This window comes from Thunnus maccoyii, chromosome 2 (assembly GCF_910596095.1).
Source record: "Thunnus maccoyii chromosome 2, fThuMac1.1, whole genome shotgun sequence".
In the NCBI taxonomy this organism is placed as follows: Eukaryota; Metazoa; Chordata; class Actinopteri; order Scombriformes; family Scombridae; genus Thunnus; species Thunnus maccoyii.
The window spans coordinates 37401581-37428140 of NC_056534.1; the positions used below are offsets into that span (position 1 = coordinate 37401581).

The 26560-nt window shown below is 39.1% G+C and overlaps 4 protein-coding genes across 8 annotated transcripts; 1 reads left to right on the plus strand and 3 right to left on the minus strand.

Moving 5' to 3' along the window:
- The first annotated feature begins 1835 nt into the window (after positions 1-1835).
- On the plus strand, positions 1836-6613 carry LOC121881582 (sialidase-3-like). Of its 3 annotated transcripts, XM_042389467.1 has the most exons (5): positions 1836-2191; positions 2330-2422; positions 4694-4751; positions 4843-5028; positions 5157-6613. In XM_042389467.1, the coding sequence occupies exons 4-5, from the start codon at positions 4843-4845 to the stop codon at positions 6063-6065; spliced, it is 1095 nt and encodes a 364-aa protein (XP_042245401.1). In that variant the 5' UTR covers positions 1836-2191; positions 2330-2422; positions 4694-4751; the 3' UTR covers positions 6066-6613. The 3 variants fall into 3 exon arrangements, with proteins under 3 accessions (XP_042245401.1, XP_042245396.1, XP_042245389.1); XM_042389462.1 differs by lacking the exon at positions 2330-2422; XM_042389455.1 differs by lacking the exons at positions 1836-2191; positions 2330-2422; positions 4694-4751 and having other exon boundaries at positions 4758-5028.
- A 5805-nt stretch (positions 6614-12418) lies between these two features.
- LOC121883382 (forkhead box protein D1-like) lies at positions 12419-13919 on the minus strand. Its single transcript, XM_042391609.1, has one exon. It carries the CDS (start codon positions 13542-13544, stop codon positions 12630-12632), a length of 915 nt encoding a protein of 304 aa, XP_042247543.1. The 5' UTR covers positions 13545-13919; the 3' UTR covers positions 12419-12629.
- A 913-nt stretch (positions 13920-14832) lies between these two features.
- On the minus strand, positions 14833-21157 carry zglp1 (zinc finger GATA like protein 1). Of its 3 annotated transcripts, none has more exons than XM_042394401.1 (5): positions 21067-21157; positions 18151-19632; positions 17895-18007; positions 16795-16888; positions 14833-15801 (listed from the first exon to the last, which is right to left on the minus strand). In XM_042394401.1, exons 2-5 carry the CDS (start codon positions 19617-19619, stop codon positions 15669-15671), a joined length of 1809 nt encoding a protein of 602 aa, XP_042250335.1. In that variant the 5' UTR covers positions 19620-19632; positions 21067-21157; the 3' UTR covers positions 14833-15668. The 3 variants fall into 3 exon arrangements, with proteins under 3 accessions (XP_042250335.1, XP_042250326.1, XP_042250344.1); XM_042394392.1 differs by having other exon boundaries at positions 21012-21136; XM_042394410.1 differs by lacking the exon at positions 21067-21157 and adding an exon at positions 20360-20467.
- A 317-nt stretch (positions 21158-21474) lies between these two features.
- Positions 21475-25902, minus strand: fdx2 (ferredoxin 2). The gene is made up of 5 exons (XM_042394423.1): positions 25687-25902; positions 25285-25336; positions 23024-23130; positions 22849-22936; positions 21475-22727 (listed from the first exon to the last, which is right to left on the minus strand). Exons 1-5 carry the CDS (start codon positions 25871-25873, stop codon positions 22571-22573), a joined length of 591 nt encoding a protein of 196 aa, XP_042250357.1. The 5' UTR covers positions 25874-25902; the 3' UTR covers positions 21475-22570.
- Between the last annotated feature and the right edge of the window lie 658 nt (positions 25903-26560).

Below are 26560 nucleotides of genomic sequence, written 5' to 3' on the forward strand. Positions count from 1 at the left end.
TGTCCACCTGAGCTGACATGTGAAAAACTCCTTGAAAAATGCATGTTTAAAAAAATATTTTTTACATGCCTAAAGGGGAATAAAAACACTTGTCTGACGTTATCATAATTCATGCATGAAAGGGGTGTTTGTATTCCCCTTTGCAGCCTTAAAGGAGACATATCATGCACATTTCCAGGTCTATATTTTTATTCTCTCCTGAAATATCTTTGCATGATTTACAGTTCAAAAACTCAGGTTTTTTTATTTTATACTGGTTCTTTATGCAGCTCGTTTGTCTTACAGGAACCATTTTTACATATGTTCACCTCAAGGTTTGGAAATTTGACCATGTTTAACATGGACATCCAACATTATAACAGTAATATAAAAAGTATATATGTAAATGACAGTAAAGTAAAAAAAAACATGATAAGTATGTCCCATTTAAAGACAACACCTACATCTTGTTTTAAGGTCTTAATTATTTAAATTTATATTCTGCTTACATGGTTTTCTCTCTCATTCCCCTAAAAAATACATTTGTGCTGAATCAGCAAACCACCTACTAACTAATACATACACAATGCACAGAAAGTGGGAGAAATGGGGGGTATATGGCTCATTTTTTCCTTTGGGCCCATACAGTAGTCGGTTGAAGGTAGTCAGTTGGTTGCAATCTGCAACCTCACCGCTAGATGTCACTAAATCCTACACACTGGTCCTTTAATTTGGCCCTAGCTACAGCTATCCTTTATTGCAAATCAATATTCAGAAGTGTTTTATTGGATATATATTTATATCGTTTTGCATGAATGATTTGTAAGGTATTTAATTAGCACTATACTTGTGATGATGAGGGCTGATGTTGAGGAAGGAATCGATGTTAAATGAAATGAGATGAGACTTAATATGATGTGACAGAAAATGATAAACTGACATGATGTGATATGACAACATATCCAATGAACACTTTGTGATTGTGGTGGTGTATGTAAGCTATCAGTGCTCCGCTCACTCTTTTGCTGCCACGCTGTTCACCTGAGAGCTATGCAGGCACTTCATAAACGTCACTTCCTCCCCAGCATCCACCTGTATGTTCTCAGTCCATCTTCACTGCCCACTCCCTGCTGTTGATGCCGAATGCTGTACATAGTCTACATTCACAAAATAATCCATTCCACGTCAGACTGAGTGAACACTGGTGAACAACCTGCAACAGCAGCATGATGCACACAGACAAAATGAACAAACAGAACAAGGCAGCCGACTATGAAAACCGGAGTTCACATACGAGCAGAGGAAAGAGCGAGCAAGGATGAAGGAGAGCGTGCTTTTATGAGAGCTGAGAGTCAACCGGGGTGGTCTTTCGCTGCTTGCATTCATTTCAGATGGGAAGCTCTGATAGAAGACTACTTAGATCTATGCAGTGTTTCACTTTATAGGATGGGAAGCTTGTCAACACAACACAACAGCATAAAACATTACAGCCATCAAACTCCTCTTAACCTCTCCCAACTGCTACTGACATATCCAGATCTGGCTAATCCAATGGAAGGTCAGAGGCAGGCTCTTGACAATGACCTTGTCTCCGTCTCCATCTTATTTCTACAGTGGCACAGGCAAAGCAGTGAACTGGCTCGGATCAAAATCAAAACACTTCCCAGCTGTTTGTTTTTGCTGATTCAGATCTCCCACATTGTTCTCTAAAAGCCAGCAGCTCAAACAGGTCAGTTTAGTTTAATGACAGCTGTTGATGTGTTTATATTTGAGTCTAAAGGTTGTTTAGACCCAAAATATTGAAAGAATGATCAAGCCAGAACTCATTAATGTTCCCTCTGCCCCCATTTCCCCCCTCGTAACCCTGGCTTGGGTCTCCAGCACCTGTCAGCTCCACTTTTTATGAGCACTGGAGGCAGGAATACAGAGCAGGGTGGAGGGAGGAGAAGCATGGAAATGGGAGGAGGAGAGGAGAGGAAAGGGGGATATTTGTGATATTTATAGGCTTCAGGGTGGCACTCAGTTCTGCTTACAGCACTGTGTTGTAGCACTCTTGAAGCATTCAGGAAACAGCTCCAGTTCGTGACTGCCACAGCTGGATTCAAGGCGGTTTTTCTCAAGTTATCATCCATCTAAGATGTATTTTATGACAATTATTATTCATTAAGACTAACTTGGACTATGACTCCACTCAACACTTTCCTCTAAATAGGTATGTAATAAATAAACACCGTGTGACGCAGCAAACAATTCAGAGCTAAAAAACTTCTGCACACACGGCAGAACTGTGGGTGTATTTCTGCCATTTTCTGTACAGAGATTTAATTTTTACCGTTCTCTAAATTTACAGATTTACAACATTCACATGTACGTAGAAAAGGGAAAATTCAGGTCACCAGGATGTCGAAACAGGAACCACATTTCATCCATTCTGCTTTCTCCGGTTAGTCTGTGGTCACTTGTTTAACACTGTGCTCATTTAGAATTGATTTGTTGGTCAACCTTTAACTGACCCACCTCCAAACTGTGAAAATCACTTCCCTACTATTCCCAGCGCAGTATCAGGTACTGAAACAGAGCTTGAAATGTATTACAGCTCAGTAGTGAATGTACATGGTTCCATTTGTACTATTTAACTTCATAAAAAGTTGATTTGTGAGTTTAAAATGTATCTTCTGTTCTTAAATTCTGAGAAAACAAAATTGAGGCCAATCTCACAAAACAAAAACAGGCTATTGCATCACATGCAGACTGTAAACATCATAAGGTAAATCAGTTGAGCTTGTCTCTGCTTTTAAAGATCCCCTCCAGTCATATTTTAAGACATATAAAAATCCTTTGCTTGGAATAATAACTTGTGTCTGACAAGGTTTTTCCACAAAGAAGTTAAATTACTGTGTTAAAAATCTGTAAAAATTACATCTCCTCCTTCTCCCTCTTTGAAAAATCCAGAATCAATGAATATGCAAATATTGTTAAATATTGTTGGATGCAAGATGTCTGATGGAAGATGGCTCCACACTAGTTGTGATATCACAAATAATGATCGTTGGTACAAGCGATAAATTAGATTTTCAGTGAGCACAGAGAAACTTTCCACTTTCAGAGGATGAATGTCAAGTGTCAAACTCTGCACATACATCATTCTGCAGTGAAGCTCAAACATCCAACTGATGAACAAGAAGAAAAACACATTTTTTAAGAAGAGGGATTTTGAATATTTGGACAGTAATTGATTAATGACTTTTATTCAAATGAGTACAGTAAATTAATGTCTTCAGTTATTGCTTTGTTTTTGTACAACGGCTGACACTTGACTGTGCAGAGCAGGGTTCAAATGTGTAGGAGTGAGTTTCTGTGTTAGGGAGTCGTAGGATGTAAGTGTTATGGGAAGTAGTGGACAAGTGGAAAAGAAGAACAAGCATGTCCATGAACTCTGTCTGACTTTGTTCACGTGTTCAGCATTCACTTAACAACAGTAACTGTTCAAATATCAGTGTCCAATTGGTGCAGAGAAGTAGTGAAATTCTTTTACATAAATTACAGTGTTATATGCGGTTTACAAGTGAGGTGCCACTGCAGTAATGCCAACTGGGCTACTTCTGCCTGCAACCCTGATTTGTCTATAAGAATTTGTGTATGGCACGGTAACTATCCGCCCCTGGAACACACTGGTTAGTTCAGTTACACACATAACTTGTATGTAACTGAACTAACATAACTGAAGCAAAGTACCAAATGTTGACTTTCATTTTATGCAGATGACAGCATCATGTGTTTGTTAGTGTCTAATTAATGAGGCACATACTCAGCTGCAAGTAGCATCTGATAGAGTTCACTATCAGCTGTGAGAAGTGAACTGTACTAAAAAAGGGCAATTGTGAAAACCATTGTAAAACAAATTCTTGCATAACAAACACATTTGATGAATCATGTTTTTCTCTGTAGCAAGAAGAAAGTTGGTTGCTGCCAAATTTTATTCCATGGTGACCTGTATATGTGTTTCAGCTGTGTGTCTGAACTCTTGCCCCATACTGTACTTGAATCGTCATTTTGCTATATGCACAGATCAAATCACTGGCTCACAGTTGTTTGCTCTGCCTGTATAGTGATTATACTAACCCACTCACCAGAGATTGTTATCAGACAGTTCTACAAAACCTCAAATTATATCCATAGTCAATACAACCTTAAATGTGAAATGGAGGAGGTTTTGCAGTACCAGTCAAAAGTTGGGACAGACTTTCCTATTCACTTAAATGAGAAAGTGTGTCCAAACGTTTGACTGGTACTGTAGATGATAAATGCCTTGGCGCCATCAACTGCAAAACCTGCAGTGAACGCTGCGGTCGTAGAGTTTTTCACAGAGTGGCACACCTGGTCAGGTGGACTGAGGTCAAGTGAACATAGACATAAAAATCAATTTCCACAATGTAAAAAACTTTCTTTACATTTTATGTACGTTAAAGTGTATTACAGGGATGGCTACACAAGTATTAACCAAGGAAAATAAGCCAAATTCATGCTTGACAAACATGAGGTTTTTACAATCCTTATGACAATGAATTATTTTCCACCACGTAAGTGATTCAGTTCATTTTCTGTAAGCCTAACATTGATACACACTCCTCTCTGGCCGTTGGCTGACCCTTAGGGGGCCGGAAAAACCTTTTAGTTTCAGATTATGCAATAATGACTCCTTCCTCATTTACAGGCTGCACCATCCAGACTTATAAAACCCTCAGCAGACAAACTATGATGACCCTGGAGGAGTAAGCACATCTTTCTTTCTTAACCTTTGTATCATCATTTTATACACAAACACCAACAATGGCCAACAATCGCTGTCAATTTGAACCAAAGATGCCCAAGAAAACTCTCTGTCGGGGAGTGGTGTACAGGATTCCTGCTCTTATCTACATTGGAGACCAAAAAATCCTGGCCTTTGCAGAGAAACGGACAACTTCAGATGATACCAGCACAGTGGCGCTGGAAATGAAAACAGGAGAGGTGAACAAGAATGAATCCACTCATGAGGTGACGATTGAGGTGATTATCTGAATCAGGTGGTTTATTGGTACATCACCTCTCCTGACTTACTTGTGTAGATACTGTTTGTGACTGCATCCATACTAAGTTAATTCTTGTATTTACTCACCTCTCTTTTTTTTTCTTAGTGGTCAGATCTAAAACCAGTGAAGGAGGCACATCTTGATGGATACCGTCCTATGAACCCCTGCCCGGTGTATGAGAAGACCAGCAAAACACTTTTCCTGTTTTTCATCTGTGTTGAAGGCAAGGTCCAAGAGTACTGGCAGATAAGTAATGGCCACAACAAGGCCCGTCTCTGCTACATCAAGAGTAATGATGTTGGCCAAAACTGGAGCGAGGTGACTGATTTGACTGACAAACTGGATGAAATCGAGCAGTGGGCCACTTTTGCTGTTGGGCCAGGACATGGTCTTCAAATGGAGAGTGGTAGATTGATTGTCCCACTTTATGCTTATTATGTTTCTGACAAGTCTCCGTATGCACTCTGCCTATATAGTGATGATCAGGGTAATAGATGGACATTAGGCAATAAACTTGAAAAACAATCATGTGAATGTGAAATGGCAGAGGTTTTTGATGATACAGGCAACAGCGTCATCTACTGCAATGCCCGTAGTCCAGAAGGTCAAAGAGTAGAAGCTGTCAGTGAAAATGAGGGAGATGGTTTTATGACCCTTCGTTCTACTAAAAAACTTGTGGAAACAGGTGGAGGCTGTCACGGAAGTGTGGTTTCCTTTCCAGCTCAAAGTGAAGGTGCTCATGCAGTTCATAACAAGTGGCTGCTCTTCATCCACCCAACCAATAGGCACAAGAGGGTTAATTTAGGAGTGTATCTGAACAAATCCCCAAGGAATCCTAAAGCATGGAGCAAACCCTGGATCATCAACCACGGACCCAGTGGTTATTCAGACCTGGCTTACATTGATGACGGTTGGTTTGTATGTTTGATGGAATGCGGGGAGAAGAGCGAAATTGAGCAGATAGCCTTTGAGGTGTTTAGCTACAGTGATCTAAAGCATTGCACTGACGCGTAGTCTGATGTGAAGCCTTCTCTCTTTGGGTATTTTGTATGGGACAATTCACCTAAAAAGATTTCTTATGGTTCCACAAATACACCAGACATTAAGATGCTTACTTTGTTTTTTTCCATGAAAATGATGTATTACAATATGCTGGATTTTATCCAATAGACACAATATTGAGAGGGATCTTAATATTGCTTAGTCTGTAAAAAATAGAAATGAAGTGTTTGATTTCCTCTTTTTACACAAAGGAAACTGTGATTTTGCTGAGAAACAAAAGCAGCAGGAAACTTTTCCCTTCTGTTTTCAGTGCAAATACAGTAACAGTGACTCATTAACATCACATCACTAATTTGTTTAACATAAACTAGTCTGGTTTTCTGTAAGTCTATAAAAATGATGGTAGAAGATGACTGTTATGTTAGAGATCAAGAGATTTGAAATCAATAAAATGTTGTGTTGTTGAAGTTGAAACAGTTGAAAAATAAGTCACGGCTCTGTTTGGTTGTAATGTCATATTTACTGATGAATATAACAGAACTTGTTCTTCAAATAATAAAATACACTCATATCATAGAAAGTATGTTTTTTTGCATCTTTATTCCTGAAAATGATTCAATATAGCTTTGAGAGAAACTACTGTGATTAGCTGCAGACCTGGTTTGACCTGACTGAACAAAACACTTTGGAAACTATTTTCCCCGACGTTCATCCCCGTAAATTAATGGTTCATCTTGTGTGGTTTTCTGCTCCAGCCATGACGTAGGTATTCATCTTATCTTTTGTTTTTCTTTTCTTGTTTTCTCACTAACTGGAGACAAGAAGTTTAACCACCAGTGTATTATATTTCATATACATGTGTTTATCTCCATCAGTCACAGTCACTTTCTTATGAGCCATCATGCCTGAACTTATTAAATAATTAGTAAATCATTAATAAGGGGTCATAAGTTTCTCATTTTCTAATAAGATATCAAGTCTTCTGTTATGAACATTGGTAATCTATATCAAATACATTAATAATAATAAACTTTCTAACTCTAACCCCCAATTCTGCAGCTACAAATGTTATTAAAGTCATTTATAAAGGGTCACAGGTGTCTCATTTGTAATGAGCCAACAATTAGTTAGCTATGTCATTACTTAATGTTTTTATAAGTCTGCATGTTGTTAATGAATGGATTGGTGACTCATGGTAACGACAAGACTCCAGGAAGTTATTGTGCCTCACCGCCAAGAACTAGTTACAGTGCTAACTCTCTGTAAGTTGACAACATTTGGTTTTTACATTTTTGTTTGTGCGTGGATTAAACGACCCAGATACAACATGTTATTAGTGAGCTTTAGCTGTGTTGGTAGGCAGATTATTTAATGTCAGATATAGCCAGGACAAGACTCGCTGTTTCCCCCTCTCTTCAGTCTTTATGCTAAGCTAAGCTAATCGTCTCCTGGCTCTAGCTCCATACTCCATACTTTCTCATCTTTGCAAAAAAGTGAACAAGCATACATCCTTGTATTTCTTCCTATTCCTTTAATAACAAATGAAGTTGGTTTACTAATCAGTCAAGAGAAACTGCAGTTTACTAAAAAAGCAGCTCCTGTGTCTTGTTTTCAATGGAAAAACAACTATGACTCTTTTCAAATCGGCCTTTGCCAACAAGCAAGCTGTCGTTCCTGAAGACAACATCTCAAAATATTCACTATGTGGCAGTTGGTTTGTGGTCATTTGAATAGTTGTAACTCTGTTTGGGAATATAGGATTATGCACAAAAGCACATTATCAGCTGACAAGGTTTTTCCTGCTCTGTTACCAGAACTTGAGGCTCTGTCATGAAAAACAATCTAGCAAAATCTAGTTTGACCTTATATATTGTGCTTACATGGTGCACATTCCTATAATTTTGTGTTACCACAAAGCAAAACTGGGTGTAATATTTCAGTGAGAGGAACAAGGAGTTAATAGGAGCCTGGAAGCTCATTCGTGCCTCACAGCAGCACCTAACAACAGAACTAATCAACCAAACAAATATATAGCACATAAGGAAGATGCTTGGGTGGTGGAGGAAGCTGGTGCATAATGTTATCAGCAGGGTAGGCTAAAACCAAGTGCGGAGTTAGGTCTGACTATATGAGACTATCAGCAGAGTAGTGAATGAATATGATTGGATGTTTCTGCACTACACTGTAACACAAGAGGGCACCAGATTCAACAACTGACCAACAGAGCTGCACATCTCATGACAGGTCAGACTATAAAAGACCACATTAAGATGGACAACTTAGTTCAAATGGCTGGTATTGACAGCATAGTGGACAGAAGGTCAGCAGCAAAGGCTTCTGTCCTCTCCTCTGCTCTCTGTGCTCTCTCTCTCACACACACACACACATACACAAGAAAAAAAACAGACCAATAAGAGTATTGATAAGATAAATATAAAATTCTGACCATACCCATCCCTACAGCTGGTTCACCTTAACTACAGGTGTCAGGCACACAGCACCCCATACTTCTGCAAACCACGGATACGTTGAATCTGCACGTTTGAATACATTTAATATGTAGCATATCAACATTTATACAATACGTATCATATCAACATTTCTAAAGTGACGTAGTTCAGATGACATCTATATGAGCTGACTTTCTTATTAGGAGGAGGAGGGGTCTGGTGGTTGGCTGGAAACTTCGTCAACATGGCACATGGCCAAACGACATATTTGGTTGTTTAATTTGGAGGATTTGTTTTTGTTCTTTTCGGTGAAATGCCTTGACAACTGTTTGATGGATTGCCATAAAATTTGGTGAAGATACTAATGTTCCTGTCAGGATGAATTGTAATAACTTAAGTGATCCCATAATTTTTCATCTAGCACCGTCATCAGTTTAAACTTTCAATTTGTTCAGTACTTTGGTTTATGACTAAATACTTGCAGAACTATTAACAGTCCCATCAGCCACATCTGTTCTTTGTAGCTAGCACAAATTAGCAAAGGCTAGCATGCTAACATGCTAATCTAAGCTTGTTAAATGTGGTAGACATTATATCTCAGCATTGCCGAGCATGTTAGCATGCTGATTTTAGTGTTCAGCTGAAAACACTGCTGTGCCTATAGACTCACAGAGCTGCTAGTATGGCCGAAACTATCTGTATAATAACATAAGGCTGAGTGATAAATTATATATTGTGCAATTTAGGTGAATTGAACCTTTCAGTTTTGTTAAGATTTCATGTGGTGGGGTGGGAAAGATGCCAAAGAAGAAAACAGCACCAATGACAGGAGCAAGTTGCATGAAAATAAAAAAAAAAGATGAACTGAAACCAAAAGCCTCTTTATCAATGAATGTCACTAAGCTTGTGCAATAATATATTTCTGGACTTGTTTCACTTTCTTCAGAAGGTCCAACTCTTTCCTCTGTGTGTTGTTTGTTGACCAAGAAACTACAGTTTCTGTGGTTACAACGGGCATACACATGTATACACCTTCACTGCACAAAACACAGTTACATGCACAAAGAGACAAATTCTCAAATGTGTTAGATCAGTTATGGGGTGACTGAGGGTGAGCTGATTACATCACATCTCTGGTTTTCTGCTTTGGCCGCTGTCAGCGTCTGCTTGTTTGGAGGGTAAACACAGCTGGGGAAAATAGACTATTTCTGCAATCTTCCAATTTTCTGCTTTTGTTGTGGTCATAAAAATCAGACACACTTGTTTTTCACACCTCTGATTTAGAGCCAAGAATCTTTCAAGCATCGCTGATCGTGACTGCTGGGATGAAAAGTTGTCTGGAAATAAACTGGATTGTGACCTTGACCTTGTGTTCATCTGCTAAACTTTCTTTCTTTGTCTTTTGTATGGAAGCCCATTTCCACCAGTAAAGGAAAAAGAAGTAGATAAGAAGTCAGTCATAACAAAAAAGCTCACGGTACATTAAAATTAGGGGATACAAAGTTTAAATTTGAAATTATGAGATAGAAAACCAAAATTATGGCTTTTTAGCTCATAGTTTTGACCTCCCATGAGCATTTTTTAATCATGACTAACATTTTCTGTTTCCATACTTTTTCTATGCCATTCCTCTCTGTTAATAAAGTCTTTCCCTTTTTGTGCGGACATGTATAATAAATACATAAATACTGATAAATTACTGTATGACCTCATGGGTGTCTCTGCTGTTATATGTTTCTGACATCTGTTGATTCCAGGTTTTAGGGATTTGAGAGGGGTCCCCCTTCCTTCAAATACACACACACACACATCATATTTCCTGTCACAGGGCTCATGTTACAGTACGTCCAAACGATCATACTCAGGGGTTTTAGCTCACACTCACACTGACAGACTTTAATGGGACACACTCCACAGAGATACATGTATATGGAGGACTGTGAGTGTGTATGTGTGCTATAATTGAATAAAACTTGAATGTGACTGAGCGTGCCAGGAAAGCAAACTGCTCCCTGAGGGGTTATTTAGGTGGAAGGCGGCCGTTCACAGATGGCAGAAGGCCTGCTTTGGGCCACATCACACTTACACCAGCAGCTGAGTCCTGGGGGAGATTTCCTGCATACATTTACCCAGTGTTCCTCTGGAGTGGATCAAAGTATTTTTCAAACTACAGTACGAAACCTTAACAAGCCACCAAGTCCAACATTTAGTCTTAAAATTAACTGTACTTTGTCAAAACTGTAAAAAAGAAAAAAACATGTAACAGTTTGTATATAAGAGTAAAAAGATAGACTGAAAAAAAAGCCCATCTAGATGTTTTAAATAAAAGGTCGTCTTTGTAAGACTGAAAAATAGAAAAAATTGCGTGTTTATTATAGATATGGCATGTAAAGTTTAGGTTTCTACTTATGAGGAATGTTATTATGCATTAATTGTCTTGACAGGACGACACTTTGCAAGAAAGCAGATTAACAATAATTACAGCAGATTTGTTCTGCCAGTCTCATTTACCCATGATACTGCTTCTTTCTTTTAATGCCAATAATATTACCACAGTTTGAGTTTTGTAGCCGCTTCTTTTTACACTCTCTTGTAATCTCTTACACACACACACACACACACACACACACACACAAATACACATTTTTCTATAAATAAATTACAAACGTTGACCTTTTAACTCAATTTCATTCATCCAAAGGCCGTAGTTACGTCATAAATAACACTAACAGTTTGCATTAAAAACAAATATGATGAGTTTATGAAGCGTTTGTGAACTAACATTAACTCTACTTGAAGCTACAACATTAAATGGCGATAATAAACATTAATGCATCACACTGAAAGATGCCAATCTGCATAATGACTACTTTACCTTTAATGCATTTTATATTTACCTTCACAATACTTCAGTTTATTATCATCATGTGTATTTTTCAGCTATGGTATTGCTACTTTTAGAAAAGTATTTGAATCCACCACTCCCCAGATGCAGGCGCACTGCTTCGCTCATGTTTCCACAAAACAAAACAAACAGCACCGAGTACATCCGATTAAAGACAGCAGTAAAGTTTTAACTTGTAATAATGCCTGACAGCCAGATGGCCAGATGTATGTGATATCCATGCTGACAGTGTACAGAGCAAACATTGCTACAGTCATGTGCTACTTATTTAGACTGCAGAGGCTTATGAGGCCAGCTTGTGCTGTAATATGAAGGCCAGTTTTGACTGAAGCAGGCCCTGTTTTAAACATGATGTGGAAGAAATCACACACACAAACACATGGACACACACACACTCCATAAACCAGGGAGGGAGAGAGAAAATGTGGACATGCTCAGATCTTTTGTGATCTTTTGTGTTTACATCCACTGTAAACTTACAACAAAGCGGAGTTAAAGAAAAGATGTCGTCACATTTGAACAATTTCCTTTTTTCTTTTTCAAACCAGTCAGTGCAGGCTTGTGCAAATCAGCAGGCCTGTCAGATAACTTTAATATTTATCTATCAGCTGTATATTTACACTGTTGTTTGGTGATTCCACTATCAGCATGCTGCTTTTTATTTATTATACAGTAATAATATTCATTTTGTTCATTCTCATCTTCTAAAATGTAATGCCCCCTTTTGCCTCCGAATGCTCTATTATTAATATTATGGTTATTAGTAGTTTAAAATTAGATATGTGAAATTGAAATTATGACTTTTATTATGGTTGCTGAATTCGCTCAAATCTTTCAGTTAAATCTTCTTCAATTCCGTTTAAAAAACGAAAGAAAATACAGATGTAAAGCAAAACAATCAATCAAAACGTCAAAAATCGCACCTGCGCATATAGACGGACATTATTTTATAGTGTCTATATTAAAATGATAAATCCCGAGACTTGATTTAAAATTGCACAGACGCTGTGTAAAGTCAAACACATTTTATTCCAAACATTTTAAGAACTGTAAAACATGTTTTTCAAAAACATTTGCTTCAAGCAACCACACTGCTAAACATGGTGGCCTGAATGCAAGCTTAGGCCATCATTAAAAATGCGTATTTACAAAATGTACCGTGGGTTTATTATTCTGAGGCTGAGCTGAAGATTCAGTTCAGCTGACCGTGAGTTCGTTAGATTAAATTAAATTAGACGAAACTTTAATAGTCCCAGTGGGAAAATTGGGAAACTGAGAAACCGGGTAGCTGGGTATCATTCCGTGAAGCGAGACCGGAGAGATGAACGGAGAGTTTGGAGCCAAAGATGGGACCGCGGCGCAGCGCCTCGGGTCGAAGTGTTCAAAACATGAGGGGAAATTCTTGGAGAGGAGCGAGGAGAGCGCTGGTATAATGCTGCTTACATGTGGGATGCTGGGACAAGTGTGGGAGCTTAAACGACTTCCTAAGCCCATATCTCGGTACAAATCAGGACCCTGAAGACAAGACCCCATCCCGGTGTGCGCTCCGGGCAGAGGGAAAACAGGCATCAGGCTGCGCTCCTGCGCCCTGGAGTCCTTCAACTCTCCCAAAAAGAAATGTTGCCTCTTGAAGCGTTTTCTCCGCCGCAGAAAGCTCCCGTTTTCAAACATATCGGCCGACATGGGATCCAGGGTCCAATAATTTCCCTTTCCGGGATTCCCGGGCTCCCGGGGCATTTTGACAAAGCAGTCGTTAAGAGACAAGTTGTGACGGATTGAGTTTTGCCACGCAGGAAACTTCTCCCGATAATACGCAAAGCGCTGGCTGATAAAATCACATATCTCACTGAGGGTGAGTCTCTTTTTCGGGCTCTGGAGGATGGCCATGGTGATGAGAGCGATGTAAGAGTAAGGGGGCTTCACCGAGGCGGTTCTCTTGCCTGGACCATCTTGGAGCCGAACTGCAAAGTCTCCCTCTTCCCGCACTTCAGCGGTGAAGGATGAAGCGCTTTGCTCCAAGTCCGCATATCCCTGATGAAAGACTGAAAAATCTGTGTTCTTCACATCTTCACCGCCGTCTGTCTGTCCCTCCACGTCAATGTCCGTCTCCTCCATGAGTTTGCTGTCCAAGGTCATGGTCCTCACAGTGTCTGGTGGCACGGCGGCCCCAGCAGGCTACATTAGCGCCTGTCTGACAAAACAGGCGCAGACCCTTTTCATTCACAAAAAAGTTGCGCATCTGACTGCATCTTTGACTTTTTAGCTTCCCTGTCTATACAGCCTCCTCCTCCTCGTCCTCCTCCTCCTCCTCCTGCAGTCTGTCTTCATCAAAACAACAGCAGATAGAGAACTGAAACATTAAACCTAAAGGTTCACATTACAAATAATACTGTATGATATATGATGAATATTAATTGATGATACTGAGAACGTGCAAAGACAACATACAGCTGCATAAATGCCACCCGTTGCCACCTAGCAGACCCATGTGTGGGTTTTTTTTCTATTTTATTCATATATTTATTGCAGGCCTATTGTAGTACTGGGTGAAAAATGACTCCCAGTGCATACTGATTAGCAAAAGTATTGAGACCCTTTACTTAGGCTAAGTATTAGTAGTAATAACACACTGAAAAAATACTCCATTACAAAAAAGTACAGAGGTACAAAATGCAGAGTGGCCCCTCAAAGGAGTCTGTTTCCAATAATATTTATTAATTTAATTTATTAATAGATTATTACACATAAACTTGTGAGTAGCTTTTTAAGTGTATTTTAAGTGCAAAATATGTTTTGTATGAAAGAAACTTAATCTGCAAAGTACAGTAACAAACTATAGCGGAGTAAAAAGTATTATATTTGTCTCTGAAATACAGTTGATGTTGAAATGACCGCAGCAGAAGAGACTGTTTTGCATAATAATATAATAATAACAATAATATGCTTAAACTGAAAAATGAAACAAGCACATTATTTGCAGTGAGCTTGATTCTATCTTTTATGTTCTTGGCTTACAAGGCGCTCATTTCCTTTGGTGTTCCTTATGCCGGATGGTTTGGCACTTTCTCTCTCTCTCTCTCTGGCTGTTTCAAATAAGAGGAAGACGTAATCCTTTTTGAAATAATAGCTGCACTGTATCAGTCCATGTGAGGCCACCCACTTGGGAAACAGGCCTGAACTGCATGGTGGGCTGAGGGAACTGTGGGAAGTCTCATTAATGAACAATTCTGCTCTGTAGCTCTCACTGTAGTTTAATGTGATATTTGTACTCTTCTCAAACTATTATAGCATTTTATAATCACTGCCTTTTTTCCAGTAAGAAGATTTATACCTAGTGTTTGTCCTGTTCATGTACCTACAGGTAAGTGCACACATGTTTTCCTTTAAATATTTCATTGTGTTGTTTAAATACCAGGAAACAAACTGAATGTTTCATACTGAATTTAATAAAGACCGAAACCCAGAAACAGTCGCGCTGAGGATATCAGTGCACCTTTTTAACCAGCAACAACACAATACTGCCCTCAAAAACAACAACAACAACAACAAACCAAACAAACTCCAAGAAAAGCAACAAACACTGACAAACACAACAAAAATAAATAATTTAACCTGTGCAACCAAACATGCCTCTGCTCAACATAGCAGACAGTCGTGCCGTCAAGGTCAAGAGAAGTAAATTGTTTTGCAGTTAATAACAGTGATCACAGCACTGAGCTCAGGTTGCAGTTTCTGGTGCGGTACAGAAATAACTTGTATCGCAGCTGTCTGGCACTGCTGACCATTATACACAAGCAACACTGACGCTATTTAGATGAAAAAAGTCATCAATTATGACTAAACTTTCCACTGAATGTGTCCCTACACTATCCCGTTTATTTGTTCCAAAGTATTTTCAGCTACAATCTCTGTCTGTGCTTCATCAACATGTCCCCTTTTTGTCCATAGATACAGAAAAACAAACCCATCAACTTTATACACTCTGTGAAATATGTTATATACAGGCTAGCAGGTAGCACAAATACAGATTGTTTTCCCAGTTGTTTTATGAGCTGTCTAAAGCCAGAGGTACAACATCGTAGCAGTGGAACTAATTTAAATAACCTGGGTCAAGAGACTGGTGCTGATAATCGTGTTATCCTCCATTTTTTACATTCACATCTGTAGTGAATTGTGCCAGTCTGAGGACTGTTGTGTGCAAGTGTGTATGCAGAACTCCTTCCTGTGGAAATAAAAACCTTTTTTCTCTATGTATGGTCCTTAGGTGGTGTGTTTCCGTTGAGCTGAGGTCAGCCTCACAAAGTTTCCACACTTGAGGCAGCATGAGTTGGAGTTGCCCTCTTTCCTGGGGATATGCCAGCAGTTGACACAGCGCACTCTGTACTTCTTATACCTAAAAAAGTCCAGACAAAAATATGGCGGTGGTTAAGCCTCTCTGTTTTTGATATTTGAATACAATGAATGCTTAGTAAAACCCCTCAGATACTTATTCATGACACTTGAAACATCAAAGAATAGGTTTGTAAATCAGTGCAACACTGATCCAACATAGCATCACTGTGGTTTTCAGAAGCAAATTGATTTTTATTCCCGTAGGCTGTGATTATGAAAGAGTGTTTGATATGGTCATCCTCAGATTCACTGCAGAGACACAGAATGTGTTTCATATAAGCTCTAAAGCTTGTGTATTGAGACTTCTATGAGCACAAAAACTAGAAATTAATTTATTTTGTCCTACCACAGCAAGTTCTTTTTGACACTTTTACAAATACGACGGAGGAAACTGTGGAGAAGTTAAACAGATTTGTCTTTCTCTTTTCCACTAATGCAAACCAGTGCTGACAACAAGCCAACAGCAGAGCTGGTTCAGTGTTTTAGCCCATATCGAGTCTGTAGTTAGACATTTCATAGAGGTGCTTCTACTCCATAGAACTCATGTTAGAGAAAAATATGTCATCCAGATAAAACCACATACAGTCGAACTCTTAAAATGTTATAAGTTACAGGTGTGATGTTTTGGAACTAGTTTTCTATTCAATATTATTTGTTCTTAATAATTTACTTTATGGACAAATTGTCAAAAATGTCCAAATGGACAATCAGCCCTCAGGATCTAATCATTATGGACCTTAATGCTTCATCCAATACATAACTGCTTAAATGTGCTTTTAAGCAGATGTTTTATTTCTAAACATCTGCTTAATAAACATCTGCTTAATGCTTTTTTCCAAACATTAAGCAGATGTTTTATTTCTAAATACTCATCAGAGATGTTTTATTTCTTCACATCTGTTTAAAAGTTCAAACTAATTCCCGTTAAATTGAATATGGCTCAAGTCTCCCATATCTAACGGGTGAGTTTCCAGCATGTGTCTTCTAAAGCTACCTTATTCCACAGGCATTACAAAGAGGGGTCCCATCCTCTGCATCTCTCCACATGGGGGTCTTCCTGGTGCAGCATGATGCACAAATCTTTCCCTCTTGTGAAACAGAAAAGAAACACAACAATATTTAGTTAGTGTTGGAGTCATTTGGAACCGAGTGTTCTTATAAACTTCATGTCAGTTTCAGTTCCATTAAAATAAAGGAAGTGCTTGTGATGCAACAAAACGTTTTCATGACATTTCAGCGGTTAATGGTCATTCTGATCTAAAAGAGTTTTATGCATCTGTGGAGGTCACTCTAAGTTATAGAGGGTGAACTGAAAATGACTAACGATGACTGATTGAACACAAAGATTTTCTCATTTGTGATAAATAATAAATAATAAAGGTTCATTTCCTATCAATCGCTAAAAGGCCAGTTGAAGGATGTGTATCCGGGTGGTGACAAAGATCAGAATCTTCTGGCTGTCTTATCTCTGTCGTTAATACAAACTTGTTCTAGTTCCTTCTTGTCTAAAGAGGAAGAGTATGCAAATATCTAATTGTAAAATGTTTGTCATTTAAAACCTGTTACTTTAGGATCCAGTACATTATGATACTGCTGCCACCGACACGTTTCACCTCCAGGAGAGAAAGAAATTTATGCCCCGATTCTTCTTCCTTTCTCCTGTATTACATGGTTCTAAGAGAACTATTTGATATCCATAATGGTCTTCAACAGTGGTTCCCCTAAATACTCATCAGATGTGCAGCACCACCCAAGTGATGCTGTGCAGTCACATGTTTTGATGTGGTGGCGTCCTCTAGTGGAGGAAAGGGGCATTTCACGCAAATAGATAATCCACATGAGAGCGTTAGAATGATGCTCTGGATGATTTCATTTTAAACACATGAAATTCAAACTTATTTACCACTATATATTGTATATATTGTGTATTTTATTTGCTCTTCCTGAGGGTTTCCCTTTTATTTCCCCCATTGAAATAAAGAAATCAATTATATATTATTAGTAAGGTATTTCTGCCTGTAGAGCCTGTAAAAATGTCAACATGAGCTGACAGCAGCGTCATTGAATAGTTCCCAGTGTCTACTTGTTACTCACTTGCAACAGTGTTTGTCAGGTCACTCTCCTCATCCGAGCTGCTTGTTTTAAGGGATTTCTGTGATGTTCGTGTTCTCAGCCTCGGTTTTCTTACACTCTTGTAGAGCTCCTTGCTGTGATGGAATCACATGCAGCAGAGAACAATAGTGCGTGTGAATTTAACTGCATCACCATTTTTTAAAATGACCATGTAGAAACATAATGAGATAGAAAATGTGATGCCCTCCCCCCACCCTCCAGTTGAATCTGTCATTACCTGTACTTTGAAGTTATGAGGAGCCGACACTGTTCCTTACTGTCGTCCAACTCCGTGTCCATCCTGAACGTCACTCCCTGGAAGTCTGGGTCTTGGATATCAGCACTCCGGCTGGGATTAGATTGTTTTCTGGGAGTCTTGGTTCTCCATGTGCATTCAGAGGAACGATGCTGAGTAGAATAGTGTTCAGTTTCCTCCTTTTGCACCGGTCTGGGTTCTGGTTTTATCGTTTCAGACGGTGAGAGGTTTGTCTGACCGTGATAGTTTGAGGATTTCAGTTGTGCAACTGGAGGGGATTTTTCCTCTGTGGGAGCACGTGAGCATTCTGGTTTAGATGACGTGATCTCATCTTGTTTTGAGAGTGAGTGATGACTCTCTGCAGTGCTGAATGAGAGTGATGCTGATTGTGAAGAAGGCGGGACAGAGCTCTCAGGTGTCAGCTGGGTGTCACATGGGGGCTCTGTAGTCAAAGCAAGGTTTGCATTGTAGTCTAGTATTAGTGTCGGCTTTGATAGAGTTACGCTTACATCCTCATTTGAATTAAAAGTCAGCTGGGTTTTAATGGATGCATTGAGGATATGTGTTTGCAACAAAGCATTTTCAGAAAAGGGTAGATTAAAAATATCCTGTTCAGTAGAGAAACAACCCTTCTTACTCTCCTGGTTCTGCTCTGATTGTCTATTACTCATCTTTTTGTCTCTATGTGAAGCATTTTCCTCCATCACCTCTGGTCTAACAGTGTTTGTTTCTTCAGGAATCTGCGCTTGAACACTACAGCACACTTCAAAGTCTTTCATACAGTGATGTGGTTTATAACTACTGTCTCCTCCGCTACTGTCCCCTCTTACATCATTCACAGGACCGACACCAGATGTGATTTCTTGCCTCTCACAGATAAGAACAGATGGTCTTAAAGTGTGTTCAACACTTACACAGTCACCTCCAACTCCCTGACCGGTCACATCTGCTGCTGCAGTCAGTGATTTGGCTATTGAATAGCCTAATTTTGTGGTAGATGATACTGATCTTGTGTCCAGTTCCTCTACATCTCTTTGATGCATGAGCCTCTCACACTGCAGGTTGATCAGAGTCAGCACTTTCCAGGGGCTGTTGCATTCAGGATATTCCTCAACCAAAGTTATGACCTTGCTGCTTTGACTTTCCTGTTTCCCTTTTTTCACCTTATTATAAGGCGACATACGAGACAAACTGTGCTGGCAGGAACTATTAGAAGTTTGAAATGAATGTGCATGCTCTTCCTCTCGCTTTACTCTGAAATGATCCTGCCTAGATGTCTCATTAAGCCATGTGGACAGAGAATCCGTGTTCAGGAAACTGTTGTGGATGGGAGGTGCTAGTTTGTTAACTTCCTGGAAAAGGTAGAAGAGTGCGGATTGGGAGGCATCTTGTTCAACTGTGCTCTGGTTTCCCTGGAAGAAGGCAGCTTGTGTCTCTTGTCCTGTGCTCATGTTCAGGCAATGTCTGCATCATAAATAGAAATAAACAGCGTTTAGATCAGTAGTTCCAAAGCTGGTGGTCTGGACCCCCACAAGAGGTTGTGAGGTGATCACAGAAAAAGGAAATAAGACAATACAAATCTTTCTACAAAAAAATGCACATTTTTTAGATTTCTCTCTTGTCTTTTTTTGTTGTTGTTGTAAAACATTATATAGTTTTACCTCTCCGGGCTACTAAATGTTTTTCAAATGAAAGAGTCTGATAGAGAAAACACTCGTCAACTGAACTCACAGATATGCACTCTGTGTGAGGTGGAAAATATGTAGTTAATTGTTTCATATTAAAGAACTGACAAGAAAAAAAGCTGGGTAATCATCATAGAGGTTGAACTGCATTTCAAACGTTGGCACAACACAGAATAATACACCTTTCTACATCAGTCGCTCCTTTGAGCTATAAGCTATTGAATCCAGCAAATAAGCTAGTGCTACTGCAGTGTTTAATAGTTTTGTTTCCAAACTGGACGACAGTAACAGTCGTGACGTTAAGCTAATGAAAACACAAACTTAGAGTTTGTGATAGTTTTCTTATAATGTATTGTACTCTTGAAAAACGAGTTTAATTAGGCCTGCGTCACATTATTGGAGCCTATATTGGCTTTGTTCGTTATTTAAAAAGCACGCAGAGGTTGTTTTTAAAAATAAATAAATAAGTGGAAATACTTTAATTACATGTAGCTTCTTTAACTCACCGGAACAAATGTAACAAAACGTGTTACCGTCGGTGAACTTTAAATGTGTTCTAGAACGAAAAAGTAGCCATCCGTGTTCTAGAATGTCGACGTTTTCGCGGTTTTCTGAGTTTATATGTCGCGAGCGCAGACAGGTGACAGTGCCACTGAAACACAGATGAAATATCTCAAAACTAACTGTACTATTAAACAATGAATCACGTTTGTAAATGTGCATGACAGTCACTGGAAATTAATCAGTATCCCACCTTTGTTCTTGGACATTTATGTAATTACATATAACATAACTTCTTCATATTGTGAACCACTCAAAATGGCTACTGGACATCCTCAGTTAGCCTATGTGTTGGCTGAGTGGGTATACGTTTTTAGCAATTAAAGTGTGTCCTTAACCATCAATTATGAACTATAGGAGTGTAGATCGAAGAAAGTAGCATACTACATGAAGCCCGATCAATGATCGCATATCAAATAAACCAATAATTGGGCCTTGTATTATAACTGTTCACCGATCAGCTCCCTCCTACTTTAGAGCTGTCATAGCCTCGGCTAACCAACTCTCCACCATTTGAGCCTAACTGAGCAGAGTTCAAAGGTTGTCATGCTAGAATTGTAATTGTACAGTTCACTCAGTTAGCAAGCCATCGCTCACCTTCGATCTTCACATCGATGATCAACTAAATCATTAAGAGTGTCTGTCAACTTACTCAAACCGATAGAGCTGGTTGCTGTGACCGGGTCCCTGTTTTGGACTAGGAGGAGTTGCGCGGGTGTTTTTGGTTTGCTTGATTACAGCTGCTGAGGTATAAAAGTTCACATTGGGCTCCTTTCACTTAGTAGCAACATATCAATTTCTGTGGACAAGACCAAAACCCCGGTTAATATTTGCTGGATAAACGGGGAGATTTTACCAGAAGTAGCCACCAGATACTCATGCAATTAACTTATTTAAGTTGAATGAGTTAACGGAAACGTCATTTTTGTCCCATTTGAGTCCCTGTAGTAAAGTGTAAAGTGAGTGCAGAGAGGACAAAATAATTTTAAAACGCATTTTATTGCACAACTTTAAATATTGATAATTTCTAAGACATAACATACACTTACATTTGTGCATAAATTGGACCAGTACAGTAGACTTAACAAGTAAATGGTAAGTGTGGTAAACTCGTTCCATGGTAACGTGAAGCCCATCAACTTAACAAACCTACTGGGCTCCACTTCCATCCAAGCACAGCTGAACCACATGAACTAATCAAGCCTTAATCAGTCACCAGAGAGGAAGTGCTGGGTCATAACAGCACCGTGAGCATTAGACAAAAAAAGTCTTTCCTGTGATAATGATTTTTTTTTAAATGCTCAAACTGTTCTTCCTCTTGTGATAATTATTTTTTTTAAAAATCAGTTTTATCCAACACTTCAAGCAAAAGGTTATGAGCTGAGGCCCTTGAGTGTTTTATGACATGTTTATAGTAAGTGAAATGTAAGATTTAACAGTCTATATTTTGCTTTAAGCACCCACTCTCTGAGCTTCAGTAAATGTCTGAGTTGCCTGAAACTACAGTCAGCATGTACTTATTGAGCCATCACAAAACCTACAAATGAACTTGGTACATGAAAATGAAGTAAATGCTATGCATACAATATCTGACATGTGAAAAAGGGTGATAATTATGGACTGGCTGTAATGACTAAGAACATCGTCTTGTGATACTTGTGCGTATATGAGCTGTAACAAGGAATGTTCCATTCAATGGCACAAAGATGGACTTTGTTAAAAAAAAAAAAACCTGCTCTGCAACACAAACATGAATGTCTTTTAACTCCCCCTGGTGTTTTAACAAAGAACAGTCTGTGAGATTGAATGGTGATAATGCTGACCTGAGAACACTCCACATAAATAAATACGTTGTCGGTTAAAACATCACAGTTTTCTTCTTTTTTTTTTTTTTTGGAAGTAACCATTAATTTCACTTTGAGTGAGATTTGAGTCTGACTGTCTGATCTCATCTGCAGCCCTGTCCTGTCATTGGTTGTAAGTGTGGAATTTGTCAGTCAGCAAGACATCTTGGGAGTTGCTACGGATTTTACTATCCTCGCTGAGCGTCTCTTCGTGGTTGCCCCCTCACTCAACCAGCACACATGGTATCTAGCTTGCAGCGACACCCTCTCATTTTGCTCCGATCCCCCTTCTTCCATCATATGTGCCTCTTCTCAGTGAGGTTTGGGAACGTGGCCGTCCACGTAGAAGTTCCTGGTGACTTTGGGCAAAGTCAGCTCCATGCCTTCATGCTCTGGAGTGAGAATGATCTGACATCCCAGCCGGGAGTTCTCCTGAAGCATGGGCGCCATGTCCAGCATGTCATCCTCCCTAAAGCAGCAAAATATCTGTGAACATTTACAGCAATCTCCCTTTCACCCCATCACACACTCACACATTTATGTAAAATCAAATGTATATCAGTTAATGAAGATATCAGGAGTAGACCTACCTCTCATCAGGCTCTGGCAGTTTGTCAAAATGAGCAGCACTGACATAAACATGACATGTTGAACAGGCAAGAGATGCCTCACAGGCCCCTGAAAGAAAGAGACACACAAATAATAAGCAATAATTGTCTTAAAACTGTGCTTCAATTAAATAGCTTTAACTGTGGAAACACTCACCTTCAAGTTCAATTCCATTCTTGTGCGCCAAGTAAAGAACATTGTCTCCCACTTTGGCCTTAACTGGGATCCTCTGGCCGGACCGATCTATATACACCACATTGACCCTGAACAGCAGACATCAAATAAGATATATAAGATATATTGCACATTATTTCATGCCTACAACTCAAACAGATTAAATTAAACATTAGATGAGGTTTTGAATTGATCTTAAAGAAAGGTTTCATTCATCATTTTGCTCTTTTGATTAAAAGAAAAATGGAGGCAGTAGAGGAATTCCATTTTCATTTGCGCCTGATATTGAATTTTTGAGGTTGATACAAGATCAATAATTGACAGTTAACGCCAGAAGAGCTGAGTCATGTGTGACTGGAGTTGTTTTAGATTCTTGAAGATGTTTCTCCTTTTATCTAAAAGTCTTCATTTCAGAACTGAAGACAAATGAAATCTATAATAATATGGCCATAATGGTAACCATAAAATAACCACTTTGATATCAATGTACATGTTTCTAGTATTAGTCTTGTCCAAAATGTCTTCAAGAATCGAAGCCGGGTCCAGTTGCCCTCGACTCAGCTCTTCTGGACGTACCGTGACCTGGATGACTGAGAATCTACACAGACGTTATGGTGACATTGTCTGTAAGTTGCCTCAAAATAACTTTGGTATTTCTGCACTGCAACCTACTCTAATATATCTGTGATAAAGTGATATCAGCCAATTCAAGAAGGCTCTGATTTACACTGTTCAGGACAGTGCTTGTAAAACTCACCAGTGAGTCACATTAGATTTATGTCTGAGTGTCCTTACTTATCATGGAGTAACTATTGTAAGTGTCAAGCAAAATGGGCCAGATTCCTGCTCAAATTAGCCCCAACACAAGGCTAAAAATGTGCAGCTACGCAAGATTTTTGGTCGACTTCAACTTGGATTTATGCAGCACCTCTGTACATGTTGGTTTGTACGGAGCCCCACAGGTACTGTATCAGGAGTGAACATTTTGCTAATTAGTGTGCATTTTAGAGCTGCGATGATTAATCGATTAGTTGCCAGCTATTAAAATAATTGTCAACTATTTTACCATTCTGTTAATAAATTAATCATTTTGAGTCATTTTTTAAGAAAAATAATTTCTCAGATCCCAGCCTCTCAAATGTGAATATAAATGTGGTTTCAATGATAGTAAACTGAATATCTTTAGGTTGTAGACAAAACAAGACATTTTCTCTCAGGCTCTGGGAAGCAGTGATCAACAACTAATCAATTAATTGAGAAAATAATTGATAGATTCATTGATAATGAAAATAATTGTTTCAGCCCTGCATGAATTACTATTAATGTTCAGAACTGCAAATTTGTACCCTAAAATTTATAATTCATGCAGAAGATTCTTGCCCTCAAATGCTTTATGGGCATGCAAGGTGCTGATTTAGAGTACTGGCACTTTTTTTTAAAGGAAAGGTTCACAGTTTTTCCAAGTCTGTCTTAAAACAACAGTCAGGTGCCTAAATGAACACTGACAAATGTTTTTCTTGCCATAATCAATCCTCCTGTTCATACTGACTATTAGAAGATCCCTTCATAATACACTTACAATGGAAGTGATGGGGGCCAAAATCCAGTGCTCCTGTGCAAAAATGTATTTAAAAGTTTATCTGAAGCTAAACTTCAGATCAACTTCAGTCGTCCAAATGAGTCAAATCAAGTAGATATCTTTCATCGTTACAGTCTTTTTAGTGCCAAAGTCCCTCTTTTTGTTTCTATACTTCCACCGCAGCTCAACAGGGAAACACAAAGAGGGAATTTGATGCTAAAATGTGGCAGATATCCACTTGATATGACTAAATCAAACTGCTGAAGCCTCATATAAGCTTCAAATAAATGTTTAAACGGATTTTGTCCCCCATCACTTCCATTGAAAGCACATTTGAAGGGGATCTTTGAATGATTACAGCGAGGAAAACCTCTTTCAGTGTTTGTTGTAAGACAGACTTGAATAAATTAGGCAGCTATCTTCTATCCAAATCAAGCACAAGTTCAGGATGAGGTCAGTGTGCCACAAAATGCAAGTTGAGCATGACTGGGCAAAAATTAGAAATATCTTTCCACCCCGTAAGATAAGATGCAGTCTCCACTGGTTTGGAACTGAAATTCTGTTTTAATGTTGGATAAATGAAGTTCTGCTCTTACTAAAAGTATAAATGTGTATTACTTAATTTTAAAAAATTAAAAAAAAAAAATAACCCTCGTAAACTTACACATCGTCTGGGTCCTCTGCGTTGGAGCTCCCCTCCTCACTGTGGTAAAGACCTTCGAGAGAAGATAAGAAGGTATCAGGAAAATGAGTATCGCTGCTGTCAGGGGTGATAACAGACTCCACAGCATCGAGGGGATGTTTGACTTGTTGCACAAGGTTTCACCACAACATCTGGGTGACGTAAAGTTACACAAGTGTTATTGAGTGAACTTTCGATACTAATGATGGCCGACATCCCCCGACCACCTGCACGCCAATCTTTCCTGGCATCATCAGTAACATAAACTCTTGTAAAAAGGAGAATTATCACCACTTATTCAGACTTATCGCGAATAAATCGTCCTGAGGTAGAAGAAGCAGGGTCTTAGTGAGGCTAAATGTGTTAGCAAGCTGCAACACTCACCTATACTCGTCTGCAAATGTCGATTAATCGTTCGGAAACTATCGAAGGAGCCTCCCCTTTGTAAATTAGCTGCACTGTTCCCACAGCTCTTTAGCCTGTACAGGGGACATGTGCTACAGTCCGGTATAACTCGAGAAAGTCTCAAAGTCAGTCCCATGCTCGACCGGACAGTCGCTGAGGCCGCCATGATTATGTTTTGGTCACGTGGTCGAAAGCGGCCAATAGGAAAAGAGCTCCGGCGGAGTGATATAAGGCCGTGACAGCAGAGGGCGCTGCCGCCTCACACACTGCACAGAAATGACTCAAATATAAAGATCTTATTATGATATTCGGGTGATTTAAATTTAAATAGATGAAGGCTAAAAGCTGACCAGTTAAGAGTGAGATTAATTTGCTTTCATCAGGGCAAAGGCTAACCAACCAGCTAATACCTTTTCAAACAAAATGTTAGAGATAGAAAGTACTTGAGTACTGCACTTTAAGATCCCCCCCTAGATATGTTTTGTGTCTGTTTTTTTCCACAAAAAAGTTCAGTTACCTAGTTAGAAAATCTTAAAATTATATCTCTTCCTTCTCCCTCATTAAAAATCCAGAATCTATGAATACATAAATATTTTCATATTCAAAAGTTACTCAGTGTTTGTGCACTGGAGGCTTCAAGTTTCCAAACTAGCTGTGATGTCACAAATCCTGCTCGTAGGCTCGTAGGATTTTCAGTGAGCACAGATAAACCTTCCCCCTTCAGCAGATGAATGTGAAAACAACTTTTATGCATCAAAGTCTGCACGTACATCATTCTGCACAGTGAAGGTCAACTGATGTAACAAGAAGAAAAACACATTTTTGAGCAGAGTGAGACTTTAAGAACAATGTT

Excerpts from the sequence above, each read along its gene's own strand:
- LOC121883382 (XM_042391609.1), bottom strand. The coding sequence starts at position 13,544 with ATGACCTTGGACAGCAAACTCATGGAGGAGACGGACATTGACGTGGAG.
- LOC121881582 (XM_042389455.1), top strand. The coding sequence starts at position 4,810 with ATGGCCAACAATCGCTGTCAATTTGAACCAAAGATGCCCAAGAAAACT. Across the intron at positions 5,029-5,156 it reads CTCATGAGGTGACGATTGAG|TGGTCAGATCTAAAACCAGT; the intron begins GTGATTATCTGA and ends TTTTTTTCTTAG.
- fdx2 (XM_042394423.1), bottom strand. The coding sequence starts at position 25,873 with ATGGCGGCCTCAGCGACTGTCCGGTCGAGCATGGGACTGACTTTGAGA. Across the intron at positions 25,337-25,686 it reads ACATTTGCAGACGAGTATAG|GTCTTTACCACAGTGAGGAG; the intron begins GTGAGTGTTGCA and ends CTTCTCTCGAAG. Across the intron at positions 23,131-25,284 it reads GCAGAGGACCCAGACGATGT|GGTCAATGTGGTGTATATAG; the intron begins GTAAGTTTACGA and ends TCTGCTGTTCAG.
- zglp1 (XM_042394401.1), bottom strand. The coding sequence starts at position 19,619 with ATGAGCACAGGACAAGAGACACAAGCTGCCTTCTTCCAGGGAAACCAG. Across the intron at positions 16,889-17,894 it reads CCTGACAAACACTGTTGCAA|AGGGAAAGATTTGTGCATCA; the intron begins GTGAGTAACAAG and ends CTGTTTCACAAG. Across the intron at positions 15,802-16,794 it reads TGTAATGCCTGTGGAATAAG|GTATAAGAAGTACAGAGTGC; the intron begins GTAGCTTTAGAA and ends GGACTTTTTTAG.